The 14677-nt window shown below is 36.2% G+C and overlaps 3 protein-coding genes and 1 long non-coding RNA gene across 5 annotated transcripts; all 4 read left to right on the forward strand.

Annotated features, from left to right (window-relative positions):
- The first annotated feature begins 291 nt into the window (after positions 1–291).
- On the forward strand, positions 292–902 carry LOC120639242. Its single transcript, XR_005661333.1, has 3 exons — positions 292–441; positions 563–743; positions 848–902. It is a non-coding gene; the product is annotated as an uncharacterized LOC120639242 (long non-coding RNA).
- Positions 903–1049: 147 nt separating this feature from the next.
- On the forward strand, positions 1050–5587 carry LOC120639243. Its single transcript, XM_039915224.1, has 5 exons — positions 1050–1170; positions 1383–1489; positions 1602–1674; positions 1784–1889; positions 5331–5587. Exons 1-5 carry the CDS (start codon positions 1096–1098, stop codon positions 5345–5347), a joined length of 378 nt encoding a protein of 125 aa, XP_039771158.1. The 5' UTR covers positions 1050–1095; the 3' UTR covers positions 5348–5587.
- Positions 5588–10963: 5376 nt separating this feature from the next.
- Positions 10964–12299, forward strand: LOC120639244. The gene is made up of 4 exons (XM_039915225.1): positions 10964–11005; positions 11099–11245; positions 11351–11476; positions 11683–12299. The coding sequence occupies exons 2-4, from the start codon at positions 11150–11152 to the stop codon at positions 11836–11838; spliced, it is 378 nt and encodes a 125-aa protein (XP_039771159.1). The 5' UTR covers positions 10964–11005; positions 11099–11149; the 3' UTR covers positions 11839–12299.
- Positions 12300–12512: 213 nt separating this feature from the next.
- On the forward strand, positions 12513–14650 carry LOC120712749. 2 transcript variants are annotated; one of them, XM_039998616.1, is made up of 8 exons: positions 12513–12935; positions 13089–13474; positions 13571–13692; positions 13771–13803; positions 13915–13987; positions 14094–14195; positions 14306–14343; positions 14428–14650. In XM_039998616.1, the coding sequence occupies exons 2-8, from the start codon at positions 13385–13387 to the stop codon at positions 14441–14443; spliced, it is 474 nt and encodes a 157-aa protein (XP_039854550.1). In that variant the 5' UTR covers positions 12513–12935; positions 13089–13384; the 3' UTR covers positions 14444–14650. The 2 variants fall into 2 exon arrangements, with proteins under 2 accessions (XP_039854550.1, XP_039854549.1); XM_039998615.1 differs by lacking the exon at positions 14306–14343.
- The last annotated feature ends 27 nt before the right edge of the window (positions 14651–14677 follow it).

Below are 14677 nucleotides of genomic sequence, written 5' to 3' on the forward strand. Positions count from 1 at the left end.
CACCACATCTGAGAGTCAAGTTGATGCTCATTCAATCAGCATTTCAGCTGGGAAATCAAAAAGGAACAGCCCCCTGGCTGCTGATATTTCTTGTACAGAGCTGTGTGGATCACCAGTCAAGAAACTAAAAGTTGCTGCAACTAAGTCCTCAGATGATGGAACGTCAAAAGATTCAATAACCAGTGTGCATAGATTTGAACTAAATACAGATGTTCCAGCGACATTGACAGAGACAACACCCCTAGAGATTGTTTTACCGAAGACAAGTACAAAGACAACCATGAAGGATCTTTCTAGATTGGGCCATAAGAAACGAGCTTTGAGGATTCCGGAATCATTCCTAAAAGGTGAGAAGGCAAAGGCTCCAAAAGTTGTGCTCTCAGAGTTTGAAAAAGAAGTCTACCACATTGCCACAAAACGGATTAGGGATACATATCCCAAGTAAGTTTCTTTTTCGGTTCCCCAATGGCATAGAATAGTTGTTATCATCATTTTTTTTGTGCTGCAGAGATAAAGGCCCTAACATTTTTGTGCTACTTTTTTTCTTCAATTTTGAAAACAGTCCAGAATGTGTGCAAATTGGGCGAATGTCCATCACTGTCAGAGAGTTTGGTGATACCATGAGGCCAAAGAAATGGCTCGGCACATTTGTGATGAACGTATTCACTGAAGCACTTATGCATGATCAAAGCAAAGTTTCAAAACCAAAAATAACCAAGGGCTTCTTGACATCTGCTGAAGTTGTAAGTTAATTATTCACTTTTATTTTTTTTCCTTTTTTTCTCTCTTTTTTTTTCTTTTTGCAATGTATGATTGACTTTTAAAAATTGACAATTTTTTTTACTAGGATCACATGAAAAGAAATGATCTTGACATTGAACTGCTTAAGAAGAAGCTCCATCATTCCACCATCAAATTCAGTTTGAATAAAGTTGATATGGTTTGTGTCTTTATTCCAGATCTTTTCATATTCTTTGTGAGGTCATATTTTTTTCACTCATTTTTTCTATTCTGAATATTTTTGTTGTCTCCTTTTTTCCCCAGGTTATGATTCCTGTTCTACATGGTGGGCATTGGTGGCTTCTAGTGGTAAACATGAGAGACACTCGTTTTGATGTGTTAAGCTCCACCAAATTAACTGATGAGATGAAAGAAGTTACTAGCATTGTGGTATGCTTCCATATATTCTGTCAAACTGTATTTTTGTTGATGTATTTTTTTTTGTACTAGAGTAATCTGATTTAGATGTCTCATATTTAGTTTGTTTTCTTTTTTTATTGCAAGTATGTATTTTTTATTAGTGAACAAATTTTGTTTTAGCATGATTTTTTGGTTCTCATAACCCCCTTTTTTTTATTTTCTTTCTGTGTTCAAATTTATAGAAAACAAATTTTGTAAGGGCCTTTCAAGCAATGTACGATTCAGACGGGCGCATAAACATAGCTGATTTCAGAACAGCCTACCAAGATGCACCACAGCAGAGTTCAAAGTACGCATAATATATATCTTCATATATACATCTCCTTCTTTTGTTTGTGTGGAGCTAACACACATCCCCATGTTCAAGCCTAATCCTTTTTTTTCATTTCTTTTTTTGGCAGTTTTGACTGTGGAATTTTTGTTATGAATTTCATGAGGTCATGGGATGGGAAGAGGGCAGCTCCACTTGATAACGTAATGTCTAATTTCTTTGTTTTTTGCACCCATATATTCTAAAAACATTCAATGTAATGAATTTTAATGTTTTTATATTTATGGTCAAATGTTTATGCCCACACTGCAGGAACAAATGTATAATCTCAGAGCACAAGCAGCTGTTTACATGCTTTGTCACGAGGGCAATCTTGCCATCCTTCCAAGTATCAAGAAGCTTCTCAAAAAAAACAAAGGTAAGTATCCTGTCGTGTTTTTTTTCACTTAAAAATTAAGCAGTACATAACATCATCATACTCAGATATTGCATTTTTCTTTAAACACAACAATATCCTTAAAATCTGTAGCTATAGACAATGTCTTCATGTCTGTATTATCAAAGAAACGTCAGCATTGTTGTAGCATGTGTAGCAGCCGAGTTCACCTTCCCTTTCAGTTCAGCCTGTATATTCAAAATTTGTTTTGAAAAAACGGTTACTTTCTATACTTATCTATTAGGACATTAGTAAAGATAGACAACAATAAAAGGAACTTCAGCATTGTTTGTAGTATCTTACTTTCTTCAGCCTGCACATTCGTTTTCATCTACTGTATTTCTTGTGATTAAAGGAACTTCATCATCATTGTAGTCTCTGCATTACCCTACTGGACGCCTCCTTTCATTTGAGTCTACATATTTTCAAAAAAGCATATTAATATATGTTTTGCCTCGACTGACCAAAATAATATATGGTCAACCAAAACATATAATTGTATAATCAATTTTTTGCACAATAAAATCACATGTGGTAGCTGTAGCATCTTTCCAATTTCTAGGCATGACTTTTTGTCATGCGTTGTGCTTTTACACTCACTGCACCTCTTCACTGTAGGTGCCTTTTTCACTTTATTTTTCTTTGCTTCCTGTGTCCTCATCTGGTTTTCCACCTTCTCTCCAATTGAAATTTTTCTCTTTGTGTTCGACTTCTTCTTAATCACACGTGGGGGGTCTTTGTAGATTGGGGTTTCACGTGCTAGTTCGTTCTCTTGGTTGCTTCCAGCAGGGCTCCCTTGGCCTCCTATCGTGTTCTCTGTGTTGGTTTGAGCATTGCCTTCAGCATTCTTTTTCCTTTCTTCTGTAATTTTTGCCTTTAATTTTTCAAACTCTGCAGCAAATAAAGTAACTGCCTTCTTGTCACCAGCAATGCTTGAACAATAGTTTGCAATGTCCGCCATCATTATGCAGTATTGAATTGATTCACTTGCTTTGCTTCCGCCAACTACTAGGTCTTGACCTGTAGCTAACGAAACATCTTGGTCTGCTCTTTTTGTCCACCTATACTTAACAAAGCTTTCTGGTAATACCAAAAGGTCTAACCTTTCAGCAATCTTAATAACATGACAACAATGAATGCCATCCCTATTTAGTTTCCTGCAAGTGCAACTGAACTCTTTCTTGTCATCTGCGACCTCCACAGTGAACAAATCTTTATGAAATTCAGGATCCTTGTACTCAGTTTTCCTTTTCACCTCATATAACCTTCCATTAATTATTTCTGCAACCCCATACGCTGTGTTGTTCCTGAATTCCTTCTGAATTTTCCTGAAAATTGCGTTTGTATATATCTTCGAAGCATCCTCCTCCAAACAATTGTATGACCATTGGTTGGGTTTTTTCAACTCAGAATCAAATCTGCACCTGTCCAATGATGACAAACTCTTCTCCTGTATGCTTTCATAAGCAGCAAAAAAATTTACAATTGTGTCCTTATGGGCGACATATCCTTTGAACATTGCATTTGTGCTCTCACTTCGTCCAGTAGTACTTGAAAAAGGGTAAAAACAGTCCATAAAGTATGCTGGCACCCAGTACATCCTTATGTTATACAAGTAATTTAATCTGTTGTTGTCTGTAGCATTGTATTTTGTTAGAACTTCATGCCACCTTTGCTCAAACTCACTTGGTGTGAATGAGTCCTTCACAGCTCGTTTGATTTCTCTGTACAAACCTTTACGAGCCTTAAAGTATGCATACTGTTTCTGCTTCATTACCTTAATGATATACCAGTAGCAGAACCTTCGTACTGAATATGGAAATTTAGAATTTAGTGCAATTGCAATTGCCTGGTCCTGGTCTGTTATTATTGTCTTTGGTATTTTGCCATCATTAGCAGCCAAGAATGTGTCAAACAACCACTCAAAACTCTCAGCTGTCTGATCTTTCAGAAGACCACATCCAAATAGAATTGTCTTGCCATCGTTGCCATCGTTGGTGCAAATGGCATGTCATAGACGTTAGTGCTAAACGTGGTGTCAAATGATCATCTGTCTGCAAGCTGTAGTAAAATCCTAGTATTCTCTTCTGCCTATCTTTGAACAACTCATCAACATCCTTGTTCCTATGCTTCTTATTTTCTTGGCTTTTCAAATTTGTGACATCTCTTGCATCGAAACCCACAGCTCGAAGATGGGTCCTCAGCATTCTGAATATGGACATTACTTTTCTTGGAGGCACCCTGCTGTTCTGCAATATTTCGATAAACTTCTTCTCAGCTGGTGTCATGCTTTTGTGGCATTTCATGAAACGAACAAGCCATTTTGATGGGGCTAGTTCATGGTTGTGCTCCAAGTTGACACCAATAATCTTCCACTGGTTTGAATCTAGTTTCACACGCATTGAGACTTTGCATTCTGTGCGCATGACAATGTTGCTCCTTCGCTTTCTTCCTGGGTCATCATTCAGCACACCTCTGCCCTGTCTGTTGCACACAAACACCTATCTCTGTAACAATCCAGTCACTCTTGACTTGTATGTGCTGTCTTTCCTGATTGCAAAACCAATCTTCCTAGCATACACTTTAAAGAAATGATATGCCTCATCTTTACTAGCAAAACGCATGCCAATTTCTGGTTCTTTTGTGTTTTCTATTTCAGTCAGGTTGGGTAGTTAGTTTCATCAAACATATTGTCCATATCTGCTTCTTCTGTTGCATCATCATCTTCTTCTATAAGTACATCTTCAGCAATGTCATTGCACCACGATTCTGTGCTTACTGCATGTATTCCACCATCATCTGGCAAATCATCAACTACTTGCACATTCATCACGTGGCCTTGTCGTTCACCTTCTCCTTGCTCAAAGCCCTCAGCCTCCACTGCTTGTATTACCTGCAGAAAAAAATGCACTGAAACACTTTTTTTTATTTGACAGTGATTTAATTTGCACATAACTTCATTTGCAAACCTCATTCAAATTAAAATGTTTTGAGTTCAGATCAAATCCACGGTCAACTGCACGTTGCACTTCTTGAACAACTCTTTCTGTAGGTCTTCCATCCTCGAGCAGCATAGCTTCGACTTGTGCCAAAGCTTCATTTCTTTCCTTCTCGCGACGATCATAAACCCGATTAGCAAAAACCTGAAAGAAGAACATTACTTATATCTAGTGTGCTGTAATTTGTGTGTTTCTTCGTGTTTATTTCCTGCTCATAGAGAAACAAACCTATACAAATTTTCGAGAAACATATTCAGCATCCATATATTGCCGGGGGGGTAGCGTTGATATCGTATTAGCTTCATCCATGTTTTTCACAAACACTTTTCCTGCATATGAAAATTTCACTTACAGTTCAGTTTTACCTTTTTTTCCTTAGTAAACACATGCATTTTTTATCAGTTTATGATTTTGTTTTCCACAGGTCAGAAGAACAAGTAAACAAAGGAAAAAAACTACCGTATGAGAACAGCAATGCTACAGAATTAAGGATGTCTGTAAGGCCTGTAAGGTGAACAGCAATCCGGCAGTTCTACTGTTCCTTTTTAATGGATACTTTTGATGTGCTATGTGTCTTGGTGGCGTCAGATGTTGTGAATAGACTAGATCCCCGGACATATGTCACAAACGAAATCATGCTTTTATCACAAGAACATAATTCTATGCCTTTGTGTTAACTAAGATTCATTTCTCTGTCAAATCTTTTATCCCGACATCTCGAAGACGTACCTGGGGCTCTCTCCTTGTGTATCGAGGGAAAATAGTAGGGGCGATCATATTTTCCTTGTGGCCGCAAGGAGAAACCGGGCAGCTGAGGTGACGTAGGATTCTTTTTTGCTGCGACGATTAGCCGCCGCAAAGGAAGCGCACGAGACTGCCGCCGGCGATCGCACGACGGTTCGGGGAGGCGGCGCGGCAGGCGAGGCGGAATGGACTGGATCGATGGAGTTTTCTTAGGTTTTGGGTGTTTGTTTTTTCCGCCTCCCATGACAGAAAGAAATCATGGGCCTTACACATTTTCTTATTGACAAGCCCATTTGTGAGACAAGTCTGCTCGGCCTTTTTTATATACAGCAATTTGGGACCATCTAACTGTCCAAGTTTTCTCCATTCATTAATTTTTACGGACAAACTTTTTTTCAAAAGTTTTTTTCCGTTCTATTTTTATCATTCTTTTCCACAAAAAAGTATACAATATTTTGCATCTTACCTCTTGAAAATTTTTTCTTTTCCAAATTTTCTACGTATCTTATATTTTTAATAAAATTATTTTTTGATAATTTTCTCTCTCTAATTTTTTCTGCAAAAATCATCAAATCAAAAAAATTAGTTTAATTAAATTTTTTTACCTCAAAAGTTTTCTAATCATCTCTTTTTCCCCTGTACGAAATGTTTTTGTTGATAATATATGCTTGTTCAAAAAATGTTTACTTTCAAAAAAAAATCATTTTAAAATTTTATATTATAAAATTTTGTCCTCAACTTTTTTGTCCTGCTCTTTTTTTGTTGACAATAGTGCTTCTTTAAAGTTTACTTTAAAAAGTTTCCTTATACAATATTTTTTCATCTTACCTCTTGAAAATTTTTCTATCCAAATTTTCTATTTATCTAATTAGTTTTAAAAAAATATTCTTTGAAAAATTTTCATTCCCTAATTTTTCCTGCAAAATCAAAAAATTTACATTAATTATATTTTTTACCTCAAAAGATTTGTCATCATCTCTTTTTTCTCGTACGAAATGTTTTTTGTTGAGAATATATACTTGTTCAAAAAATGTTTACTTTCAAAAATTTTTCCTGATTAAAAGTTTCTAGTATAAATTTTTTTCCTCAACTTTTTTGTACTGCTCTTTTTTTGTTGACAATATGCATCTTGAAAAAAGTTTAATTTAAAAAATTTCCTCGTTATAATTTTCTAGAGCAAATTTTTTATATATCTTTTTTGCCCACCCTTTTTATTTGTTTCTCATCTTGTTTTTTTTTCAACTAATATTTTTTCTACTTATTTTTTTAGAAAAATATCTTTTACAGATTCTTTTCATGTTATCAAAATGTTTCCTTGAAAAGTTTTGTCTTAATATTTTCTCTTAATTATATTTTATACCCAAAGGTTTTGTCATCACCTTTTTTTGTTATAAAAAAGTTTACATTAAATTATTTTTTCTTATCATTAAATTTTTTGCCCAATTAATTTTATCCAACAGTACAATATTTTTGTCAATATTTTTTTGTTTTGTCTTCCTTCGTTCTTCACCAAGACCATATACTTTTGTATAATGGTTTTTTACTATATACTAAGGCTGACCTGCCATACTGATTACAGTCAATCACGTCATACTGTCATTCTCGTCCTAATTGATTAGGGCCAATCTTTTTGAACAAGACACAATCGTCCCAACTGGTAGAGTCAATCTCGTTTAACTTCTTGTCATACTCGTCCTAACTGATTAGTATCAGTCACGTCATACTGTCGTACTCGGCCCAACGATTTAGGGTGCTCTGGAATTTTTTAGGGTTCGACTCCATGACCATATACTTTTGTATAATGGGTTTTTACTATATACTAAGGATGACCTACCATACTGATTAGGGTCAGTCACGTAGTACTGCCATTCTCGTCCTAACTGATTACGGTCAGTCACGTCATACTGTCATACTCTGACCAACGAGTTAGGGTGCTCTGGATTTTTTAGGATTCGACTCAATGACCATATACTTTTTGTATAATGGGTTTTTACTATATACTAACAGTGACATGCTATATTGATTAGGGTCAATCACGTAGTACTGCCATTCTCGTCCTAATTGGTTAGGGTCAGTCACGTAATACTGCCATTCTCGTCCTAACTAGTTAGGGTCAGTCACATCATATTGTCATACTCGGCCCAACGAGTTAGGGTGCGCTAGATTTTTTAGGAATCTACTCCATGACCATATACTTTTTGTATAATGGGTTTTAACTATATACTAATGATGACATGCTATACTGGCTAGGGTCAGTCACATAGTACTGTCATTCTCGTCCTAACTGGTTAGTGTCAGTCACGTAGTACTTCTATTCTCGTCCTAACTGGTTAGGGTCAATCACGTCATACTGTCATTGTCATCCTAACTGGTTAGTGTCAGTCACGTCATCCTACCATACTACGACCCAACTGATTAGGGCCAATCATTTTTACACTAGCCATAATCTCCCCAACTGATTAGGCCCCACCTCGTTAACATGTCATACTCGGCCCAACTGATTAGGGTTAATCACGTCATACTGCCATACTTGGCCCAACGAGTTAGGGTGCATACTTTTTTGTTGACAATTCATGCTTCTTGCAAAATGTTTACTTCAAAAGTTTTTCCTTGCTAAAATTTTCTAGTGCAAAATTTTTACATATTTTCTAGTGCAAATTATTTTTCTTTTCCATTAAATATTTTAGTGCAATAATTTTTTACTAATTTTTTTGTTTCTTTAAACTTTTTTCACGCTAATCTTTTTTTTTTGCCCAACGAATAGTTTTCAACTCTACAATATTTTTATTTAAAATTTTCCCAATCAATTTTATTGAACATAGTTTTCAACTCTACAATATTTTTATTTAAAATTTTCCCAATCAATTTTAATGAACAGTACATGTTTTCGTCAACATTTTTTCTTATATTATTCTTATAGTAATTTTTTTCCTAATATTTTTTTTGTTCTTATATTGTTCTTATAGTATTTTTTCACCTGTCATAATTGTCCCAACTGATTACAGCTAATCTCGTTAACTTTTTTTTTGCCATACCCGACCCAAGTTATTAGATTCAATCAAGTCATACTTGTGTGCAATCATCTTTTTTATCGATTGTGTCAGAAGACTCAACCTCCATGGTGATGGTCTTGCCAGTGCGGGTCTTTTCACATAAGTGAACTTACTTGTCTGGAATCAATGGGAGGCAAAGGTTAAACTTGGACGTACATTAGATTCATTTTCAGTTATAACTTTTTGGTCTCTTTAACCGTAAAGCAAATAGGGGGGCTTGCCCCCCCCCCCCCCCCCCCCCCACACCACCTCCCAGGAAAATGCAAACCTCACAAAGTCCGCCAACGTGTTGTAGCATTAAAATTGAGAAGCAACTGCATTATCTGAAGATTTTATATACAGGTTACCTCTGTATAATAGTAGCGGACAACCAAGTGTGTGCTCATCCTCAAGCTGCTTCCCAGAAAAGATGAGCCTTTGATTAGTCCCAAATTATTTTCAACAAGCCATAATCGTCCCAACTAATTAGGGCTATTTTTTTAGACAAAAAACATGTTTATATTTTTTATGTCATAAATTTTTTTCCCTCAAAAAAATTCTAACATAAAGTTGGTCGTCCTGGGTCAGATCACATTTCTCTTTCCCCGACTAACACCATTTCGCACCGCCTCCTGGTCTGTCTCCCTCACCATTCCTGGCGATGGGGCGCGGTGGCCGCGCTGCTCCCTATAGCGTCGAATCTTCGGCAACTCCGGCAGCGGTTACTATCATTCGCGTCGTTCATGGGTAAGTCAACTCTCCTGCTGCACCTCCCCCCCTCTCCGTGTGCCTAATTTCTAGCAGGCTAGCTCTCCGCACTCCATGACTCGCCCCATATGCCGTGCAAGTGCTCTAAACTCTTGCTACTGGCTAATCCCTTTTCTTCACCTTCTTTTCATTCTTTTTAGTACAATTTTTTCACACCCATCGTCGAACGAACTGATGCAAGGCTTCGAATATGACAAACCCTAAACGAATCTAGTTTGCTTGGGGGTGGCCGGGGTGGTGGGTGGGGGGTTGGGTGGGGGGGGTCGGGGTGGGGGATCTGGTGAATTCAACCAAATTGAGGTTCACAGCACTCCTTTTTTTTGTTTTGTCGCCGTAATTAGTTTATCATCTAAATGTTGTTGTATCTAACAGTTTCCTTTCTATTAGTAACTCCAAGGGAATTTTATAGTTTTTAACTGTATGGTACTTTTTTTTGCACATTCATTTTTTGCATCATCAATATCATGCAGGTAGTTACAGTTATCTTAATTTTCAATCACTGAGTTATATGTTGGTCTTTTTTTTGACATACGGAATATCATTGAGTGATCTGACATTTCTTTTACTGCACTTGTCAAAACAATTTTTATACATTCATGCTACAACATTAGTGATTCAAATAGTACCAAATATTCTCACCTTTTTTTCCCTATGATCTTCTATGTATGCTGCAACTTTAATAAATTGTTTTTTCGAATCTTCCATGTATGTTCCATGTTTTTTTACCTTATATCTTTTCATTGTTATAAAGGTAACCAAAAAATGAAGTCAGCAACAGCATGAGTTGACTGCTATACCAATGTTGATAAGAGGATTGTCGAAGATGAATTGGTACAAAAACCCACTCATATGATATTTTTTATATTCACTTTTTTTTGCATATCAAATGATTGGTTTATATTATTCAATCTTTTTCCTCTGTTATATTTATTAACAGCAATCTTTCACAACCAAGTTATCATTACCAAAGTTTCTTGAAGTTACTGCTGCACTGGATTCAAAACAGAAGGAACTTATCAAAAGCATTGGGTTCCATCATCTACTGGACTTGGCATGCAATAGTTTGCCGAAACAAATCATCTTTTGGCTTGTCAATCATTTTGATATCCCCACAAGGACATTTTTCTTTCCTAATGGTCATAGTTTTACACTATCAAGCCAACACATACATCATGTTCTTGGGACCCCAATTGGTGGCCAACCTCTCCCCAAAATTTGCAGTGAAGATGCAAAAAATCTTGTTCAGCAGGAAACAAATTGCCAGGGAAACCATCCAACTATCAATGAGCTGAAAGCATTAATCACCCCTGATCTTGCTGGTCATAAGTTTCTGAAAATCATTGCTCTTTTTGCACTAACATCTCTTCTGTGCCCAACCAGTAGTGATTGTGCAAGCCCTGAGTTTTATGAAGCTATATATGAGCCAGAAAAGATTATTTCATATGATTGGTCAACTATCATCACAAACAAGCTTGTGTCATCTATTTCCAAATTCCATCAAGCTCATAAACAGTGCACTACTGCTTCATTAGGGGGCTGCACAATCGCAATACTAGTATGTTGCAAAAACTTATATATGTGTTTCCATTTCTTTTGTTTTTCATTGTTTCCTTCACAATCCCCCTGATTTTTTTGTCTCCTTCCACAGATAATATATCTTGAGCTTCTTGATACCTCAGAGATAAGCCTTCCAAATTATATGCCTCGTCTAAGTATTTGGTCAACAGAAATCATTATGGCATATGTTGAGCTTGACAAAATGAATGATGATGGCACAAATTTTGGAAGAATCCCTGTATGATTTTCTTACACAGATGTCTTCAGCGCATGTTTCATCTTTATATCAACTATTTTTTCAAAGAAATTTCAGCATATGTTTTCCTCAAAAGATTTTTGGCAGCTGAGAGATATCAGGAGGTCATGTTTTTGCACTCACTATCCCATCTCAGATGGCATTTTCATCGATACAAACAGTGACATGGAACACAAGTTGTCAACAATTCTTCCAGAGGACTATTACACTAAGGTCAGTACTTCACAACCCCCCTCCCCGGTTCCTTACACACCACCTTCTTTTCTGTTCATTGTGCTCTAATGTACAATAATGCTATTTTTTTAGCTATTTATTTATGCTTTTGTTATTTTTCACAGGCAAGGAAACAGTTACACCTAATGTACAATGAATCATGAAAACATTACATCAACTCAATGAAACCATTGTTGCTCTCACAGATAAGCCAAGCTGCAAGAATTATCCGCGACACAAACAACAGCTCCATGTGCAAATTGACAAACATTTCAAATGACAAGTGTTCCACCCAGGTTCCTGTTTCTTTATCAGCAATTGAAACTAGAGCAATTAGTGCACTTGCAGTGGCATTTGATTAGTCAAATTCAACATCTACAATAGCTTTGCAGAGTAATGATCCACATGACAATGGAAAAACCAAGTTAGTTACACCCGCTGAACCTCTTGATGCTGCAGTCAATTATGAAATGGCATGTCACAATGAGCATTTGCCTTCAAAATACATGCTCCCCCCACTAGAGTTTCAAGTCCCTGAAATCATTGATGCTCAAACTGAAGCTGCAGAAATTTTTGAGAATTTCATTGATGAATTGGAGCCAATACATTTAGAGGATGATGTTGATATTTGCTCTAGTCAGACCACTTTTATGGCAGATCTGCAGAAACTAATTTTTGGCACTCAGCAGTTGGATCTTGCACCACAACAAGAGTCAGCCAACCTCAGCAATTTTACCTTTTCATTAGTAAAATTAGGCATGGAGTATGGTTCAGTTGATGGACATTTACCTCCTGTAGAACAGAAAGTGCAGCTTCAAGGTGACAATGTTTCATGTCGGTCATCTTCAATAAACAACACACCATTGAAGAAAAGACCATTACCAGCATCATTGCTCAGAATGTCTCGTAGTGGTAGTATCAAGGAAGATGAAACAAGTGTGAAAAAAACTAGATTTCCATCATTAAATGATTTGCATCTAGAAAAGATCAGCAACTTGCTTGCAGCTCGCAAGAAGAAACTTCAATTTGTGACACCTCAGCACACCCAAGTCTTGGTTGATTCTATGGATAACAAAAAATCAGATGACCACCACCTATCAGAATCAGATATTCTCATCTCTACAGATTTTGTTCACAAGCATCCCACAAATGAAGATATCCAATTGAACAACCTGAAACACAGCACTACGGACACAAGCTTCTCAGCACCTGTTGCTAATTTAAATATAGACACTGATGGTATGTGTTCTGATCTTGATGACAAGATCTGGAATGAGGAAACTATAAGACAAGTTGATGACTCAATTGCAACATTTAGAAACTCACAACAGACTCCACCCGAAAGCATGATACCTATGAATCCTCTTGTGTACTGCCATGTCTTTGTTTCAATGCCTGTTCAAAGAGTTGTACACCAACATATTGTGAGCAACATACCGCCTCCCTTCCCTGCAAGAAGGTATATATATATAGCTGCAGACATGCATAATATCCCCCCCCCCCCTCTCCCACCAAGTGCCCTGCTATCCCTGTTTTCTATTCATTTTATGATTAACATACATCTAATATACATTTTTTTTGTTCTCTTTCTCTATTCATTACCCATATAAAGCCCAAAGATTGTCAAAATGGTTTCTGTCAATTGGGTTGATCATCGGACATTTGGTCTTTCAATGCAAGTATATGGTTATGTATCTCATCATGTCATGAACATCATGGGTGTTGCTATCATCGAAGCACAGTACACAAAACATATTCGCGGACTCTTACAGGATGATGAGTGCGGCAAGCTCATCATCCATAATGACTTAGCAGTAAGCTGACACACTGCAGTAACAACTCTTTTTCTTTTTCTCTTTTTAATTTCTGCAAATTTTATTATGAATCAATGTATTTTTTTCACAGGTTATGCTTCAAGATATTGAATCGATACCTGCTGACATAGTTGTTAGTCTTTCAGAGAAGAAAATTGGATTTAGACTAGACAACGCAGATTTGGTGAAAATAAATAAAGTTTTTAATTATTTTGTTTTCAATTTTTTTATACACCTGAAAAATAAAACTACAACTTTTCACTTTTTTTTGTTACTGCAGGTGTTTGTGCCCCTAAGGAAATACAGCTACCGGTATATTGTTGTAGCAAATTTCAGAGATGGTAGATTCGAAGTCATATGCCCTTTCAAGGACATAGCAATAATACAATCAGATGCCTTCAATGTTATTTGCAAATTCAGAAAAGTCTTCAAAGCAGTTCATTCAAGATCTACAAGGGTTGACATATTTGACATGCCCACTATTTTTGGAAGTGTCTCCAACCAGACCAACCAGTTGAGTAATTCTCCACCGCAAGTCTATTTTTTCTGCAAAACCTTTTTTGAGTTGCTATGAATTTTTTCTCTCCACATAACATATTAGTAACTTTTTATATATCGTGTCAACAATGACAGTGGGGTTTTTGTTCTACAACTTCTTCTAGCGTACGATGGCAAGACACATTTCCACTTCAAAGAGGTTACTTTTTTGTTGTTGTTATTGTTAAATGTCTCCATGCTTATTTTTTAATCAAAAAGCAGCACCATTCTCTAGCTCAGTTTTTTAACCTCCCGTTCATCAATAGGAGCATGCGAAGCCATTGCGTGAATCTATAACATATTATCTATGCACTCATGAGGAGAACGAATTGATCATGCCAGAAATAAAGGACATTGCAAGACAACATGTAAGACCACTTTTTATCACTCAGAAATTTTGTGGAGACCACCTTTTTTTAAATAGAATTTTTGTCATAGCCAAAATTTTGATGTAGCCTTTTTTATAAAAATAAAATAGGGAATTGAAGTTCAGAATTACAAAGCCAGGGGTAAAAGGTAAGAAACGTTTTTGTAATTCTATTATATTCACAATTTTTTTTACTTATTTTATTTTATTTGTTCTTATTTCTTGCTGAGCAGCACAAGCAGAAAGTAATCGTTCATCTACATGGCAGTCAAGGAAAAAGTTTTTTTGTCAGCTGCAAATTTTTTAGTTCATTTTTTTAAATGTCAGCTGTATAAATATTTGGTATGCTAAACAATATTTGGAAAGGATCATATATCTTATTCATGTATTTTTTTCGTAGTTTTTTTAATGATCTTTTTATATGTGTTAATAAAATTGAAACGAAACTTACTTTTACCCCCCACCCAAAAATACACCCTCATC

This window comes from Panicum virgatum, chromosome 6K (assembly GCF_016808335.1).
Source record: "Panicum virgatum strain AP13 chromosome 6K, P.virgatum_v5, whole genome shotgun sequence".
NCBI lineage: Eukaryota > Viridiplantae > Streptophyta > Magnoliopsida > Poales > Poaceae > Panicum > Panicum virgatum.